Source organism: Balaenoptera musculus, chromosome 2 (assembly GCF_009873245.2).
Source record: "Balaenoptera musculus isolate JJ_BM4_2016_0621 chromosome 2, mBalMus1.pri.v3, whole genome shotgun sequence".
NCBI lineage: Eukaryota > Metazoa > Chordata > Mammalia > Artiodactyla > Balaenopteridae > Balaenoptera > Balaenoptera musculus.
In genome coordinates, this window is record NC_045786.1 from 150025115 (window position 1) to 150041440 (window position 16326).

Genomic DNA, 16326 nt, shown 5'->3' on the forward strand with positions numbered 1-16326 from the left:
TGTCCTGCCTCCAGCCCTTAGCTGGGGGCGTGGGGTACGCAGCTGGAGCCCGAGCGAACAGCCGCGGAGCATCCTTCGCCCGTCCCGGCCGCGCCACCGCCCATGCTGCAGCCAGTCCAGGGCGGCGACCCTGTGGCCGCAGCCCGCCGCTCGGTGACCCTGCGCCCCGCCCGAGCCTTCCCCGCTGAGCCCCGGGCCCGGGAGCGGAACCCGCGCCCCGCGATGGCTCGGCTGGCGCAGGTTGGCGCCGGGTGCCCGCCATCCGCCCTCTGAGACGCGCCCGGCTGGGTACCGGAGGGGCCTTGGCGCTCCCCGCTTCTCCTCCCCGCCGCGCCCTTCCCCCTTCTGGGGGCTCCGCCGCTCCTTCCCGGGGGCGAGGGCACAGGGGGCCGAGACAAAGCCCACTTTGTGCGGGGAGTTGGCTGCGGGCGTGGAATGTGCGCGTCGGCGCGCGCCCCCTCCCCGCGCCCCGCCAGCTGCGAGTCTTGGCTCCCAGACTCGTCGCGTCGGAGAAATCGTGCCCCCTCACCGCCCTCCGGTCCGGGGGTCCCGGCTCGGAGCTGACGCGGCCTGGAGTCGGGTCGGTCCCCCACCCCGGAGCGCGCGCAGGTGTGAGAGTGCGATATTTTGTAGAGGAATTTGCTTGCCTTCAAAACTGGGAGCTGGGGCGCCCAGTCGGCGTGGGCACTCGTGCCTTGACCCTTTCGTGGCCGCAGATCTGAGCTGCCTGGCCTCAGTTTCCGTCCGACTTTCCTCTGCCAGCCCAGACTGCTGTCCGTTATTGTTCTCGCCGTCAAATGGGGGTGCTTTGTGAAAGCTGCCAAGTTGGGATGTATTCTCTAGATCCCGTTTTTCAAAAAGAACAAGGCCTCTAAGGCTCATCCGGGACAACCAACCCCCTCTGCCCCGCACTTCACGTTGAGGCACTGATTTCCGCCCCCCCCCCCCCATCAAGTAGTATTTTATTGTACGGGAGCCACGCCCTGGTTTCTTAAAGGCGCGTTGCACTCTGTTTGGCCATGTGTTATCTCTGCAGCTGGTGTGTGGGAGGCCTCCTGTGAGCCACCTTTCTTACCCCTGCCCGCTGAGACATCCTCCCACCCCCGTCAAGGATTTGGGGATGCCAGGGGGGAAGAAGGTGGTCGGGGGCGGCAGCAGCGGTGCTGCCCCCACTGCCGCTGCTGTCCCCTCTGGGGCCAGGCGTTTGGAGACCAGCGAAGGAGCCTCAGCCCAGAGAGATGATGAGCCAGAAGAAGAAGGGGAAGAGGACCTGCGAGATGGAGGCATCCCCTTCTTTATCAACCGGGGTGGGCTGCCTGTGGACGAGGCCACCTGGGAGAGGATGTGGAAGCACGTGGCTAAGATCCACCCCGATGGAGAGAAGGTGGCTCAGCGGATCCGTGGGGCCATGGACCTGCCCAAGGTGAGGGGTTTGTGTGTGGGAGGGGAGCGGAGAGCTAAGATCTTAGTGACCTTGGGGCTTCCAGAACAAAGGGACACTTTCTGTGTTGGGGTAGGGAACTACTGGCATGGAAATATGTTAAAAATATAGGTAGGTTGAACCTGTCCAGAAGAACTTTCTCTCAGTTGCCGTTGAGGTTGTTCTGTGAGGTCCACATGCCATGTTTCCAGGAGGCCCTCCTCTATCTCTTCTAAAAAGCCCATGTTTTGTGGGCAGAGCAGCAGATTAACTAACAAGTACACTAAAGTGGCCTGACATCTTATTTGCTAAGCCAGAGAACTGTGGGCAGAGAGAGAATGAATGACTAAGGAGGCTCCAGGGCTTAAGATGTTGAGAAAATATTTTCATGTGTTGTTTCGCTGAATTCTTCAACAGCCTTGTGCATTAAGTGCAGTTTGGGGACCCATTTTACAGACAAGAATGCTGAAAACTCAAGTAGGAACTAGGGGTCCCACAGCCAGTAAGTGGCAGAGCTTGGGTCTCACCCCCAGGTCTTCCGGTTCCAGGGCCTCTGCTTGGGGGGACACGAGGTTCAAGGGCAGTTAGAAGAGGGCCTGTGGAGAGGGGCAAAGCTCAGTCATTTATCTGTGTACGGCTGGAACTTCTCCATGACGGCGCTCCTTCAGTTGTGTCACCATGGAGGCTGAGGCTGTCTCATTCATCTTTGTCTTTCCAAGGCCTCCTGTGTGCTTGGTACAGAACAGGCACTTGTAAGTGTTTGCTGAATGAAAGGGTTCTTGAGACTTTCTGTGCCCTATAGTGCTAGGTGGAAAAACGTGCCTGATTTTTTTTTTTTTTTCCCAACGTTATGGTTAAGACTAAGGAAGCACTCTCCCAAATGCAAAGTCCTGAAATCCCCCAAGAAAAGCCAACTGGACAGAGGTCAGAGCCCCAGGCTCAGGTCCTGCCTGCTCAGGTGAGAAGGAGGGGGCCAGGGAGAGCAGCAGTTAATGTGGATTAGACATGGAGACAGGTGGCCTATTTTGTTTTCTTTTTACCAAGTTATTGGTAGAACCATCAGAGACTATCTTCTGGGACAGGCTGAATTCAGAGGTTGAAAGTTGGGCAACTGCCTTATATTTCCAGGGGAAATCAAATGTGGTTTGATTTTGAATGGCTACCTAATCGCCTTCTGTACTAATTTAGAATTTAGCTAATTCCCTGTGTCTGGACATTGTTTCTGATAATTTATTCTTTTTTTTTTTTTTTAAAGAATTTTATTTATTTATGGCTGTGTTGGGTCTTCGTTTCCGTGCGAGGGCTTTCTCTAATTGTGGCAAGTGGGGGCCACTCTTCATCGCGGTGCGCGGGCCTCTCACCATCGCGGCCCCTCTTGTTGCGGAGCACAGGTTCCAGACGCGCAGGCTCAGCAATTGTGGCTCACAGGCCCAGTCGCTCCACGGCACGTGGGATCCTCCCAGACCAGGGCTCGAACCCGCGTCCCCTGCACTGGCAGGCAGACTCTCAACCACTGCGCCACCAGGGAAGCCCCTGATAATTTATTCTTAAAGTGAACACTGTGTTGTACATTCTAAAACATGAATTTGGGGGTCCATCTCTGATTATTTCCTTGGGATAAATGCCTGGAAAAGGAAGTGTGGCGTCAAAGGATATGGACATCTGTTCTGATCACCCACCTAGCTATGAACTCAAGCAGGCCCCTTCAACCTGTTTGAGCCACAGTTTTCTCATCTGTAGAATGGGGTTGATTGTAGTGAAGCTTAAATGAGAGAATATGTTTTAAAGCATTTAAGAAACTGTAAAGCCTCAAACCAGTACTGGTTACTGGATGTTCATTACCTCTGTTCACATCCTTCATCAGGAGAGAAGGCTAGATCTCACTCAGCATTTGTTCCAGTGAAGCTAGAGCCACATGCTTCTCCCACGTGAGCAAGTTGGGGATTAGCAGATGGCTATCCAGCCATCCTGCTGATGTCTAAATCAGGCTACGAGAGAGTGTGAATGGTCCCCTGCAGAACTGTCACAACTCCTGGGGGCTGAAAAAAAAAAAATTGACAACCTCATTAGCAACTGGTTTGGTAATGTCATCTTGTCATCTTCAAGCTTCCATAGGAAAGATACCGATGAAGGAATGAAGCTATTGTCTGTGGGGGGGTGTCATGACTGACAGGAGTGTGCAGGTCCTGAAGGAATTTTGTGAGAGGATTGGGAAAATTGAAACTTCGCCTCCTCAAACCACAGGAAAAGTGTGTGTGGGGTTCCTCCTCCACCTCGGCCCAGAGTAGGAAGGAGCCCCAGAGTCTGGGCAGGGTGGAGGAGGCCAGGAGGCATCAGGGTCAGATCCCAGAGTGCCAGCAGTATGCACCCAGTGCTGGGCTGGCCCCTCCCTGAGTGGTCATGCCCTTGGAGTTGACACAGAGGCATTCACAGAAGAGGTTACACTGTGGTGAGACTAAGAGTTTGGGGACGGCATAATGGGTTTTTTTTGTGTGTTTTTTTTTTTTTTTTTGGCTGCGTTGGGTCTTCATTGCTGCGCGCCGGCTTTCTCTAGTTGCGGTGAGCAGGGGCTACTCTTCGTTGTGGTGCGCGGGCTTCTCATCGCAGTGGCTTCTCTTGTTGCAGAGCATGGGCTCTGCGTGGGCTTCAGTAGTTGCAGCACGCAGGCTCAGTAGTTGTGGCTCGCAGGCTCTAGAGTGCAGGCTTAGTAGTTGTGGCGCATGGGCTTAGTTGCTCTGCGGCATGTGGGATCTTCCCGGACCAGGGATCAAACCCGTGTCCCCTGCATTGGCAGGCGGATTCTCAACCACTGTGCCACCAGGGAAGCCCTGGCATAATGTTTTAAAAGACCACTTGAGCCAAAATTTAAAATAGGGAGATTTCACATCAAGGTCCAGATTTTTGGCATCTTTTCAGAAAATGAGAAGATCTGGGAACAGAGAATCTGTGATCCCACGTGGCAGCAGGCAGCTGGGGGTGAGGGCTGGTTCCACTCCCCCAGGCGGCCACAGTCCCCGCCACTCACTCTCAGCCTGCTTTCCCTGTGGTTACCTGTATGGCCCCTGCAGGTGGTTGAGTCTGGGGCCCCTGCAGTGTAGTGTGATGAAACATCACATCCACCATGTTCAAATCCTGGTTCTCCCTTAACTACTTGTAGGTGGAAGGTATGCAAACTCCTTGTGCCTCAGTTTCCTCAGCTGTGAAATATAAAATGGGCATAATAACAATACCCACTTTCGAGGAGTTATTGGGAGGGACTGATGAAGTAAAGCATGTGAAATGGGTGAGCATGTAATACGTACCCAGCAAATGGGGCAAGGAGGTGAGGGTGCAGCAGACCACCCCACAGGCGCTTTGGGGAAACGTCCTTTAAAAGGATGATGCCAGTATGTTAAAGGGCAGCAGTTTCTAAAAGGATCACAGATCCAGGAGCAGTTTGTGCCCCTTTGTATGAATGTCTCCTTGATGTTTCAAGCTGCCACTGCCTTTTTTTTTTTTTAATAAATTTGTTTATTTCATTTATTTATCTTTGGCTGCGTTGGGTCTTCATTGCCGCGCGTGGGCTTTCTGTGGTTGTGAGCAGGGGCTACTCTTTGTTGTGGTGCGCAGGCTTCTCATTGCCGTGGCTTCTCTTGTTGCGGAGCACGGGCTCTAGGCACACGGACTTCAGGAGTCGTGGCTTGCGGGCTCTAGAGCGCAGGCTTAGTAGTTGTGGCGCACGGGCTTAGTTGCTCCGCGGCATGTGGGATCTTCCCGGACCAGGGCTCGAACCCGTGTCCCCTGCATTGGCAGGCTGATTCTTAACCACTGCGCCACCAGGGAAGCCCCTGCCACCACCTTTGTGAAAGCTCAGCGGCCACTGGTGGGGCTCTGGACACTGAGCTCCTGCAAAATGCGAATTTGGACATCTCCCCCAAAAAGCCAGCATTGCCGGGGTCCTCATGGGCTGACCAGTGTCTTTGGCATGCACAGGAATAACAGTGACAGTGGGCAGGAACCAAGCCTCTGCTGTGTACAGAGGACTGTGTGCAGGGCCTTAGGCCCTGTCCTAAGGCCTGGACATGCAGTGTCTCATCTAGGCTCCGAAGTTGGTTCTGTTATGGCACCCACTAGGATCTTGCTGCCAGGCAGTGAACGACAGGGCTGGGATTTAGACAGAGATGGACTGGTTCTAGATCCAGCTCTGTCAGCCTCTAGGCTATCTTACTTCCTGTCCGCACACTCAGCTGCGGGCTGCCCCTCCTCCCCCAAGCCTCCTTTCTGTTCTAGACTGAGATGGACTCCGCCGGGGAGAATGTCTTAATAGAACTCAGGACTTTAGGGGGTTCCTGGAGCAAAGGTAACCCTTGGCCTTGGTAGTGGAGGAGGAGTCATCCCTGAATTGATCTGGGCCAATATCACTTACCTCCACTGTGACCCCACTTAACCCCACTGCTCAACAGTGAGGGCGCATTTCCTGGCTTCTGGTTTGGGGTTGGGGGCTGTGGGCAAACCCAGGCTGCCAGCCCTCCACTAGGCCTGATCATTTGGATGTACAGAATCTTGTCTGTTTGTTTTGAGTGAATGAGTGTATGCTCGTGTGAACATTCAGAAGAAAGGTGCCGGCCTGTTGGCAATGGTTAATGTGAGTTAATGTGTCACTGAGCCGCTGGACAGCTCCCTCCAGCTAAGCCTCAGTGATGGTGGCCTTTAAGCCCCTGCTCATGGATCCCAGGTCTTTTTTAACTTTTTTGGAGCCGTTTAGTTTTTGCAGAGCCGCCAGTTCTTGGGTCCTCTGTCTGGATGGCAGGGGATGCCCTCGTGGGTACCGCCCGGCCCTGGCCCAGGGCTGGCTCTTGTGAGCTTAGTCAAAGGACTCTTGGACCGCAGTGCCCTCCTTGTTTGGAGTGTCTCATGGGAGGGTGTACTTACAGTCCCTCCCCAAGCTCCTAGAAGTCACGGGATGCCCTCACGGGAAGTGGGAATGACGTGCCTGGGATCGATCTTCCACCTGAAGAAACCACGTGCCATGCTGTTTATAGTAAATTGTGCAGTAGTTCCTCTCATTCCTCTCCCACCCCATATCCTTGACACGGGGAGGCCAGCCAGGCCCTCAGAGAGTTCTGGAGCCCGTCTGGCACGGGGTGGTCAGGCAGGCAGGGGGAGAGCCCACCGTTTGTCCGGGGCTTTTATCCCTCTGCTGATTGTAAGTGGTGGCGACAGTTTGGGCAGCAGGGGGTGGTGTGAAAGGGAAAGTAGCTTCCCCCAGATGAGGTGTCAGTGGCTTGCGACTGCCCAGACCGGAAGGAGGGGACGGGCAGGGAGGGGGAGGAAGTTCACGCAGAGCTGTCTCCTGGACCGGGCCTTCCCTCTGTGCCTCGGCCCTTAGGGGCAAGTCAGTGTCTGTTAGAGGCTGTGCTGTGTCCCCCTGCCATCTGTGATCACTGGTGTGTCACTTCCCTTCATGTCAGAGACCCAGCCGCTGTAGCCACGTTATTTGAAAGGCTGTGCCTTCACCACACCACAGGGAGCACCTCCCCCAGCCCAGCCCTACCTGTGGGCTCCTGCTTTACCCCTTCCCTTCCCTACCTGCGCAGATCGACACTCTCAGCAGCCCCTGCCTGCTGGGGGGCTGGGCAGAGGCCTGGGGGGAAGAGCGTGGGACCTTTTCGTGTGAGGAGCCCGAGGCCACCTCACAGCTGGCAGTGCTGGTAGCCAAGGGGGACCCCAGAGGGGTGGGCCTTGGCCCTGGAAATCTGGTTCTTCTACCCAGTGAAGGCGTTTCTGTAACCCCGAGGACCCAGTTGATGCTTCCCTTGGCTTCTGAGGCCTCACTGACTTGTTGCAGCCAAACCGTCAGCCTTCGGGCTCCCCTGGCCGGAGAGGGTGGCCTGGGGGTGCACACCTGGTGGTGTCCTCTTTCCTGGCTTGGTTGCTGGGGGACAGCCCTGGGGGTCCACAGCTCCTGACCTGCCTCCCAGCATCCGGGCAGCCCAGGCTGGCGGTTCCCAGCCCTCAGGAGGCCCCTGCCCAACACCCCGCCTCTCCCCTTCCTGGGTCTGGCTCTGGAAGGTCTCTTCTGGTGAGGAGAACTGTCCAGTTCCCTGGTCACCTGTGCTGGTTACAGGTGTGGAACTGGTAGGACAGGGGGCTGTTGAAGGGGAAAAGGAGTCCCTGTGCCGCCGTGAAACCCCTTCAAAGTGGCTAGTCCATGGCAAGACCTGTCCCAAACCACGTCCCCCTGCACGTACTCCTGGACAGCTCAGCTTGGAGCTGGAAGGCCTGGTCGATGTGCTGTGATGTGGGGGTGGCGTGGGTGACACCACCTGCCGAGGGTGCGTTCACCTCTCACGGAGCGCTCCCCCAGCCCAGGGCAGGGACACCTGATAAACCGATTTTGATCAGAGTGAACGCCACCCCAATACTGACATTCCTGTGAAGCCTTGAAGTTAATGAAATTTAAAATTCAAACACCTGTGAGTCAGGTGAGTCAACCTGTGTTTTTCTGAAATCACTAAAGAAGCATAAAATTGGCACATCGACGTAAGCTCCAAATTAGAAATGCTGTCCAGTGCCAGGAGGGAGAGGAAGGGCTGTGGTGGGGGCCTGACGGGAGCCTCTGGAAGGGGCTGCCGAGGAGAGAGGCTCGGCCGAGGAGGGAGCCGGGGTGGCCCTCCATGGGATGTGGCTTCTCTGGGGGCTAATCTGAGTGTTGGGTGGGCTGGAAGCTCCACGGTGAGCGTCCCTCTGTGACCAGAGCTCTTTCTCCGTCCCCAGATTCCCATACCGAGTGTGCCTACGTTCCAGCCGTGTACTCCTGTCCCTGAGCGCCTGGAAGCTGTGCAGCGCTACATCAGGGAGCTGCAGTATCCTCCCTGGTCAGGGCCATGGCCACCGTCTGGCTGGTCCAAAGGCCAAGTGGGGCTTGTTTTCGGACGGGGCCAGAGAGGGCTCGGCAGAGCAGCCTCACTCCACGATTCCAGGGGCGCCGTTCCCACGGCACCTCTGTGCCCCGGAGTCGTGTAAGCACAGCCTGTGTCCGCCCGGGTGTTGGAGGTAGTTTGATGAATGCCAGGCCCACTCCAGCCTCTCTGCCACCTGCTTCCTCCTCTGTGTGACGGGCTGAATGTCTCCTGAGCGACCTGCTGGTGGAAGCCTAGTCCAGGTCCACCAGGCCAGACCTCTGCTGACCATCCAACACCAGCAGAGGGAGAGAGGGGAATTTCCCTTGGGGCTGTTTAAAAACTGGTCTAAAATGGGTGTGTGGTGGGAGGGCGGCCGGTAGATGGAGGAGAAAAAGGATTTTATGCTTCGGGAGGTCACTTCCACATCTTGGAAGTTTCTCCCATTTCTTCACCTTTTTCTTCCCTGGCAGGAGGCCAGCTGCCCAGCATGGGAAGAGCCTCCCCTGAGCCCAGGATTCCCCAGTGTCACTGAGTTGGGGCCCTCCACCCCTGTGCCCTGCCTGGAGCTATGCGACCTAGGCTCTCCCCCGCCCTCCTAGCTGCAGAGCCGGTCAGAGATGGCGGGACCAAGCACCAATTGCGGGTCCTGAGCAGAAGAAAAGCCAGGCTGGTGACTGAAAACTGGGCCCAGCCCTTCCTTTGCCGTTGGGGGGGGGGGGGGGCGGGGGGGGGGCGGGGGGGGGGGGGAGTTGGGGCCCGGAGAGGGAGGCGGTTGGCTTGGGAGCAGTACTCAGCAACGTAGTCGTAGTCGTGCAGGAATCCCACCCCAGCCTTCTCCTCTCAGTTCGTGCTGCTTCTCACTGGTTGGAATATGAGGCACTGCAGAGAGCTGTCCGGGGCTCAGCCTCTTTCCCAGCGCTGGCCTGCCTGGCTGCCTGCCCCACGGCTCCCTCCCTAGGAGAGCAAGGGTGGGAGCAGAGGATGAGAGAGAAGGACGCAGAGGGGCCCTGTGGGGCAAGGAGAAGCAGCGTGCTGCGTCCCCTTCTCCCTTCAGACAGTCAGGTCTTGGGCATCCTCCCAGGTGCCTTACAGAAGCATTTTGTGGGGTCCTTACCCAGCCTGCACCCCTGGGAGTGCTGGACCCCCAGGGTCTGGATGAGGGCAGAGGGACACACCTCTTCCAGCTCAAGCCAGGAAGCCCTTAACCAGCACCCACAGGTACAATCACACAGGGACGCAGTTCTTTGAAATTAAGAAGAGCAGACCTCTGACAGGGTAAGTGTGGGGAGTGCCTCGTCCCTCTGCACCAAGGTAACAGCGCCTGGTCCAGTTGGAGCCCCTCAGGCACCTGTGGGTGGAAGCTTATGAGGCAGGCAGGGACTCTTCCCAGGGGAGCCCGCCAGCAGGGCAAGTACCACCGTGGGGCCCTCCTTAGGACATCCTAAAGAGGGGACTCTGGCCAAGACGGGCAGCCGGGGCTCCCTTGAGGATGAGGAACCCTGACATCCATGCTGAGCCAGGAGGGTGATGGCAGCCCCCCAGCTTGGTGATGACAGAGGGCAGTCCCAGGTAGATGTCTGGGTGTGAGCCTCGTCTTCTTTTTAAGAGAGGTGGGCCTCGCAGGGGAGAGCCCTCTGCCTCCTCTCCATTCCCTAGAGCTGCCTGTGCACTACCCCCGGCAGGGGCCTGCGTGTCACCCCAGTGGCCTTACTGGACTCTCTTCTGGTCATTTAGTACAAGGCCCAGTGTCTGAGCAACAGGGACCCCACTGGGGAGAACGCTGCATCTCTCACTTCCCATTCTACACCCCAAGTGTTGACCCCTGACTGGATCCACCCCGAAGAAACCCTTAGGGCAGAGCAGAGTGGAGACTGAATGCCACAGCTGAGTCTGGGGGCCCAGCCCAAAGCTGTCCAGGTGTCTAAAACCCTGTGCTTTTAAAATTAATGTGAATTTTACGTCTTGCTCCACATATAATCTGCCCATGTTCACTGCCTTGTAAAAAATGCTTTAAATGGTTTATTAGCTCATTAATTACCCCCTTTCCAAGCCCCCTGGGGGAATGCAGCCTTCCTAACCCCAAAGCTTTGCTCTTGTTGTCCTGTGGCCGCTGTGTGGCCCAGCTCCAGCCTCATGGGATGGAGGAGTCCAGCACCCTCCCCAGCACAGCCAGTGGCCAGGCTGCATTCCCAGGCCCAGGGGGCAGCATTCGGTGAGGAGGGAGGAACCCGGCTTCAGGGATAGTCTATGTTAAAGTGGCCTGAATTTCCAAGTTCAAGAGCAGGCAGGGGAGTCACTGGGCAGCTAACTTCTTGAGATCCCATGTCCAGGCCCCAGGCAGCTGGCCAGCTGCGGGGTAGCAGTTACAATCAATTACAAACTCTTCAGAGAAGTCATAGTTGGGTCAGGGGTGTCCACTGTGCTGTGGAGGAGACAAGATCAAGATCAAGGCCAAGGTCTCCAGCATCCTTGGCATGCTTTCCCATGGGCCCCCCAAGCACCATCTTCACAGAGGGCCCCTAGCCCAGTGGCTGTCAAAGATCTGCCTACCACTGCATGGCCCCCATTCATCCTCCGCTCCAGAGGTCTTGGAGCAGAGCCTGAGGGGAGGGGGAAGAGGCCTCTTTCCTTATCTTCAGTGGTTGCCTCTTCTCCCACCCCCTTAGGCTCAGGAAGGATGTGAAGGGAAGGAGAGGGAGGTGCTGGGCCTGAGCTGAGGCAGCTTGGAAGGGAGGGGACTCTTTGTCCACCTAGCATCTCTAGTCTACCTCGTGATACTCCTTCACTGGAAGGAGCCTCTGTCCTTATGACTCTGCCTCCCTTCCCCCCAGGCTGATGGACCTGGCCAAGGAAATGACCAAAGAGGCTCTGCCAATCAAATGCCTGGAAGCCGTGATCCTGGGAATGTATCCTTCCTCTGAGAGGCCTAGGTGGGGGCAGGCACGTGCTCAGCACCTCTGGGCCAGCTTCCTCCTCTGGAAGGGGAGGGCTGAGTGAGCTCCAGGGCCCTCCCAGCTCCTTCTCCCAGCAGTCATGAACTTGGCCCAAAGTGAACGAGCTTGAGGGGGACTCAGTCCCTTGCACCTCAGTTGCTAACTTCCGAGGCTTACTGGGCAGCTTTTTTGAGTCGTGGACGAAGTTACCCTGTTCTCCGAACCACAAATCAGGGCACATTGTTTCATAAGGCTGTTGTGCTATTTCCCAGAACCAGAGTCTGGAAGAAGCAGGCTGGATGCCCAAATGTTGGCATTTCCAGGACATGTTAATTTGTGGAGATGATGGATGGGATCTTTGATATAAAACTGCCTATTAAAAAAAAAAAGCAAACAGAGTTTCTCAGTCTCCCCCACCCAAAGGGCAGAACTGGGACCTATAGCTGGGTTACCAGAGTAGCTAAGTGGGATGTATAAGCCCCCCAATATCCCCAGTTAGAGCAAAGTAAGGAGACAGGTGTTTATGGCCAGTTCTCTGTCATAAGTGGACCCTGCCTGAGCCCTACCCTGTTTTGTTTTGTTACAGAAAATCTTAACCTTGTATAAACATAGATTAATATAATGGAACCCATGTGCCCATCACTCAGTTTTACCAATTGAAGGCCAATCTCAATCCATCTCTGCCCACCCCTCACATCACCCTCTTTCCTGTACCTACCAAGGCTTTTAAATATTCTGTTTGCCACCCCTGGTGCAGGCACCTGGCTCTGTGCCGAGCAGGGCAAGGCGGCAGGTGCCTAATGGTTCGGAGGAGTCCACTCGCTAGGGCGGGTCACGGACGCGAAGATGACGGTCAAAGGCCAGGAGCACAGCTTCTTTGAGGAGGACTACTGTGATCTGAGGGGGACACTCCCCACCCCCGTAGGCATACCTGCCTTAAACTATGTGAAGAGACTGAAGGGGTGCCCCCCGGTCCCCCTCCCTGAGGGGTCCTCAGAGCTAACCCTACTGTGGCAGTCCTCTGTGGATCAAAGAGCCCCACGAGCATGGCCCTGTCCAAAGGGTTCTTTGCTGGGACGAGTGTGAGGCCAGCCCAAGAACTCCAGGCTGCTGCCAGCAACCCCTTCAGAGCCACACACGAAAGTGGAGGTTCCCACCCCGTCGTAAGAGGGAGACGCGGCTCCCCTCCCCCTGAGCACACAGAGAAGCTGGTCCAGACGGGATCACGTGGTCCTGCAGGCTTTTCAGGGGTTACCTGCTGGCTCGTACGTAGGCGGGAAGAAAACAGGAGCAGCCCCCATCTGGGGGGACCCCTCCCCGCTGTCCCCACAGGACCACCACGGGTCCCTCCTACACACATGGTGAGCGCTGTATTGGGTTTGTCCCTGGGCCTCATCCTCGCTGCACACTGAGCCTGCACCTTGCTCATCTGTGTCCCCAGTCACTTGCTTGCAAGGAGTCAGGCTCCATAAGCATCGTGGTGACTGAGAGAACAGACTTCGGGGTCAGGCCAACCTGGACCTGAATCCTAGCTCTGCCGCATCCTCACTGTGTGACGCCGAACAAGTTCCTTAACATCTCTGAGCCTTGGAGTCCTTCTCTGCAGAAGGGGACGATGGCAATCCCATCCCGCAAGTTTGTTAGGACAGTTGAATGAGCGGGTGCACGTAGGACACTGGATGCAGTGTCTCCGTGGTCTCTCCTCCAAGCTTTTATCCTGTTTATCTCATTCTACCCTTTGTTCAAGAAGAGTTTTGAGTGACTCTTATGTGCCCACCTCTGTGCTGGGCCCCAGAGATACAGCAAAGAACATGACAGACAAGGTCCCCATTCTCAGAAGATTACATTCTAGCCGGGGAGACAAAAAATAAGCAAGTAAACCAAGAAATAAGAAAAATAGTTACAGATTGTGGTGATGGGCCGTGGGGAAAATACGTAGAGCAGACTTGCTTTAGAAAGGGAGGTTGGAGGAGCTGGCAGCTGCAGCGGGGGGTGGAGGGGAACAGCTAGAGGAAAGAGCTGGTGCAGAAGGTCCCCTGTGGAGATTGCAGTGGGCCGCTGGACCAGGCTCTCGGCCTCCCAGGCCACGGGGGCAAGCTTGGTTTTATTTGAAGAGCAACAGGCAGTATGTCTGTGCGTGGGGGGTGGAGAGAGAGAGAACAGGATTGTCAGTGCATCTGTGAGGAAGTGTGTGTGAGGGAAAGACCATGTGAGAGGCAAGGCAGAGGTGAGGAGGGCTGTGTGACTGACAGGAGGAGAGAGGGAGATGGGGTGGTGGGCAGAGGGCCCTCTTACCCTTCCTTCAGCCCAGGACTCTGGAGGGCCCTGCAGTTTGGAGTGCCGGCCTCACTCTTAAGGTGTTATTTGGTGAGCCCTGCTTGACGTCATAGCAGCAGCCGGTAATCACTGAGTGCCCTGACCCATAGAGATTGAGTTTATTGAGCACCTACTTATGCCAGGCCCAACCCTGACGACAGGAAGCGGAGATGAGCAAGACCTGTTGCCTGCACTCAGGAGCTGGGGTGCAGGGCCGCTCACTTAGCCTCTCCCAGGTTGGGGTGGAGGCCGTCCCCGTCCCGCCCCTGCGCGCTGGCCCTCGGGCCTCTCCCTGGCTGTTTCCTTAGCTGGGGCGGCGCGGCCAGTTACCTCACCAACAGCATGCCTACCCTGGAACGCTTCCCCATCAGCTTCAAGACCTACTTCTCAGGGAACTACTTCCGCCACATCGTGCTGGGGGTGAACTTCGGCGGCCGCTACGGGGCGCTGGGCATGAGCCGGCGCGAGGACCTGATGTACAAGCCGCCGGCCTTCCGCACGCTCAGCGAGCTCGTGCTGGACTACGAGGCCGCCTACAGCCGCTGCTGGCACGTGTTGAAGAAGGTGAAGCTGGGCCAGTGCGTGTCCCACGACCCGCACAGCGTGGAGCAGATCGAGTGGAAGCACTCGGTCCTGGACGTGGAGAGGCTGGGCCGCGAGGACTTCCGCAAGGAGCTGGAGCGGCACGCCCGCGACATGCGGCTCAAGGTCCGTGTGTGCGGCCGCCCCGCCCGCCAGCGTCCGGGGGCGTGAGCGTCCAGGGGCCGGCAACGGTGGAGACGGAAGGGCTGCTGCTTCCTAGGGGGTCGCTCTTCCAGGGAAGCCCCCTCCCTCCTCCCCTGTCCCCCCGCCCCCGTCCCAGCAGAGGTGGTGCCAGGATTAAGGGAGATGAGGGGGAGAAGTTTCCGGGCTTTGCGCAAAGGTCGTTATCGATGAGGCAGTCCCCTCAAGTGAGCAGGCCAGGGGAGGCTCTGGAGGGGGCAGCAGACGAGCCGGGTTTGGGCACGTGGAGGAGGGCAGGGGTGCCACAGGCCAGGTGGAGGGGGCTGTGAGTAAGGACGAGGGAAATCAGGGCCTGTCTGGAGGGAATGGTAGTGTGGGCTGGGCAGCAGCTGCCATCACCCCTGTGCATCCTGACTCTTGACCCCTAGCCCCAGTGAAGGACTAGGAGGAAGTCAGAAAAAGGAGGAGGTGCAGACTGCGGGGAGACGAGGAGGGGGTGGTTCCTCCTCCCGCTTCCCACACCCACTGAGCAGGGGTCTTGGAGGAGGGGGAGGAGCTGCTGGACCCAGAAGTAGTTGGGCTGAGCTGCTGAGGGGTTGGCCCCCAGAGCCTTACAGGTGAGCAAAATCTTGGCCTCTCCCTGGTTTCCCCTGTATGGGGGGTGCCTCCTCTGGGGCCTGCCAGCCCCTCCCCATTGCCCAGTCATGCAGTCCTGTGCTCTGCCCCTCCGGGTAGCCTGGGGCCGCAGCCATGACTGTGGCACTTTCACATCCACTGCTGCTCCCCAGAACGCCGCGAGGGCAGCGGGCAGCGGTGGGTGCTCCCTTTTCAGGGTAAGGAACTGAGGTGCGGGCAGCCCAGAGACTTGCTCGCGGGCCGTGGGAGGCAGATGGAACTGGGGCTCAGTCTCCAGATGGGGAACCCAGGCATATCACAGGTGCCTTCAGGTGTCCCGGCGGGGATGCGGCAGAGCTAAGGCTGCCCTGCCCCGCCAGCCAGCCCCTAGGCCAAGACCGTGGGGCAACAGTGCCTTCCCCAGGGCGGAAGTGGGCTATAGTTGACCCTGCCGCTTTTAGGGGCTGCCCGCTTCCCTTCCTGAGCTGGTCCTCCCCTGTTCTTCCCCTGCAGAGCTCTGGGTACCCAGGTGCTGCAGGGTTACTGCATCTTCAGGGGAGCAGGTTGGATTTAGAGTTGGAGGCACTATTACTTAGTTTTTAGTGCTGTTTCCCAATCTGTTTGGTGCTATGCACTTCCCATGTTATTTGCCCCTTTCCAGTACCCCTCCAGTATACCCCAAGTTTTGAAGATTCAGGTCAAACGGACAGTGCTGCATAAATTCGCTTGCTTTTCTTATTTTTTTCTTAATTAGATATAGCTGCTAGTCTGAACTTCTGATTGACTCGAGATAACCAGTGTCACCCTTGGGTCTGGTAGGATCCCAGCCCAAAGCTCAGACATGGGCTGTTTCCCCAGCCGGCACATCTACCTGGCATGGGTAAATGGCCCTTTTCTCAAGGGCCACCATGAACCCTCAGTAACTTCCACCCATATCCTTGCTATTTCAGGGGCCAACGGAGATTAGGCAGCCCTGCTGTGGAACCACTGCCCTGGCGGTTTTAGTGCCTGGGAAACAGGTTCGGGAAGACCCTGAGACAGGGCAGAGCTTGGCACGAGGCTTCCTGGGCCCTGCCCGGGGCAGCTTTGGGGCTTGTGGCTCCTGCAGGGCAGGACGGGCTCTGGGGCAGTCCTGGAATGAGTCTTTGTTTCTTCCTCCCCATCAAGATTGGCAAAGGGACCGGCCCTCCCTCCCCCACCAAGGACCGCAAGAAGGATGTGTCCTCCCCACAGCGGGGCCAGTCTAGCCCCCATCGCAGGAACAGCCGCAGTGAAAGGCGGTGAGAAAAGGGTTTCGCCTTGGGTGGGGGGCTGGGGAGGCAGCAAAAGGCGTTTTCCTTCCCTCTCATCTTCCAGATCCCTCTGTTCGTCCCCCACCTCTTCTCTTTCTCACCTTTCTCTTTTTTGCCTCTGCTGGAGGGAACTCGGGATGGTG

The 16326-nt window shown here is 57.1% G+C and overlaps 1 protein-coding gene across 2 annotated transcripts in view; it reads left to right on the forward strand.

Annotated features, from left to right (window-relative positions):
• VASH1 (vasohibin 1) overlaps positions 1–16326 on the forward strand; it is a 25126-nt gene continuing 8800 nt past the window's right edge. For both annotated transcript variants that reach the window (XR_005018618.1, XM_036841918.1), the window contains exons 1-6: positions 1–1423; positions 8177–8265; positions 9523–9579; positions 11136–11210; positions 13880–14261; positions 16059–16171. Coding sequence is in view for 1 of the 2 variants with exons in the window: in XM_036841918.1 (XP_036697813.1) it covers positions 1121–1423; positions 8177–8265; positions 9523–9579; positions 11136–11210; positions 13880–14261; positions 16059–16171 (1019 nt within the window). In the remaining variant the exon portion in view is untranslated. The remainder of the gene's footprint in view (positions 1424–8176; positions 8266–9522; positions 9580–11135; positions 11211–13879; positions 14262–16058; positions 16172–16326) is intronic.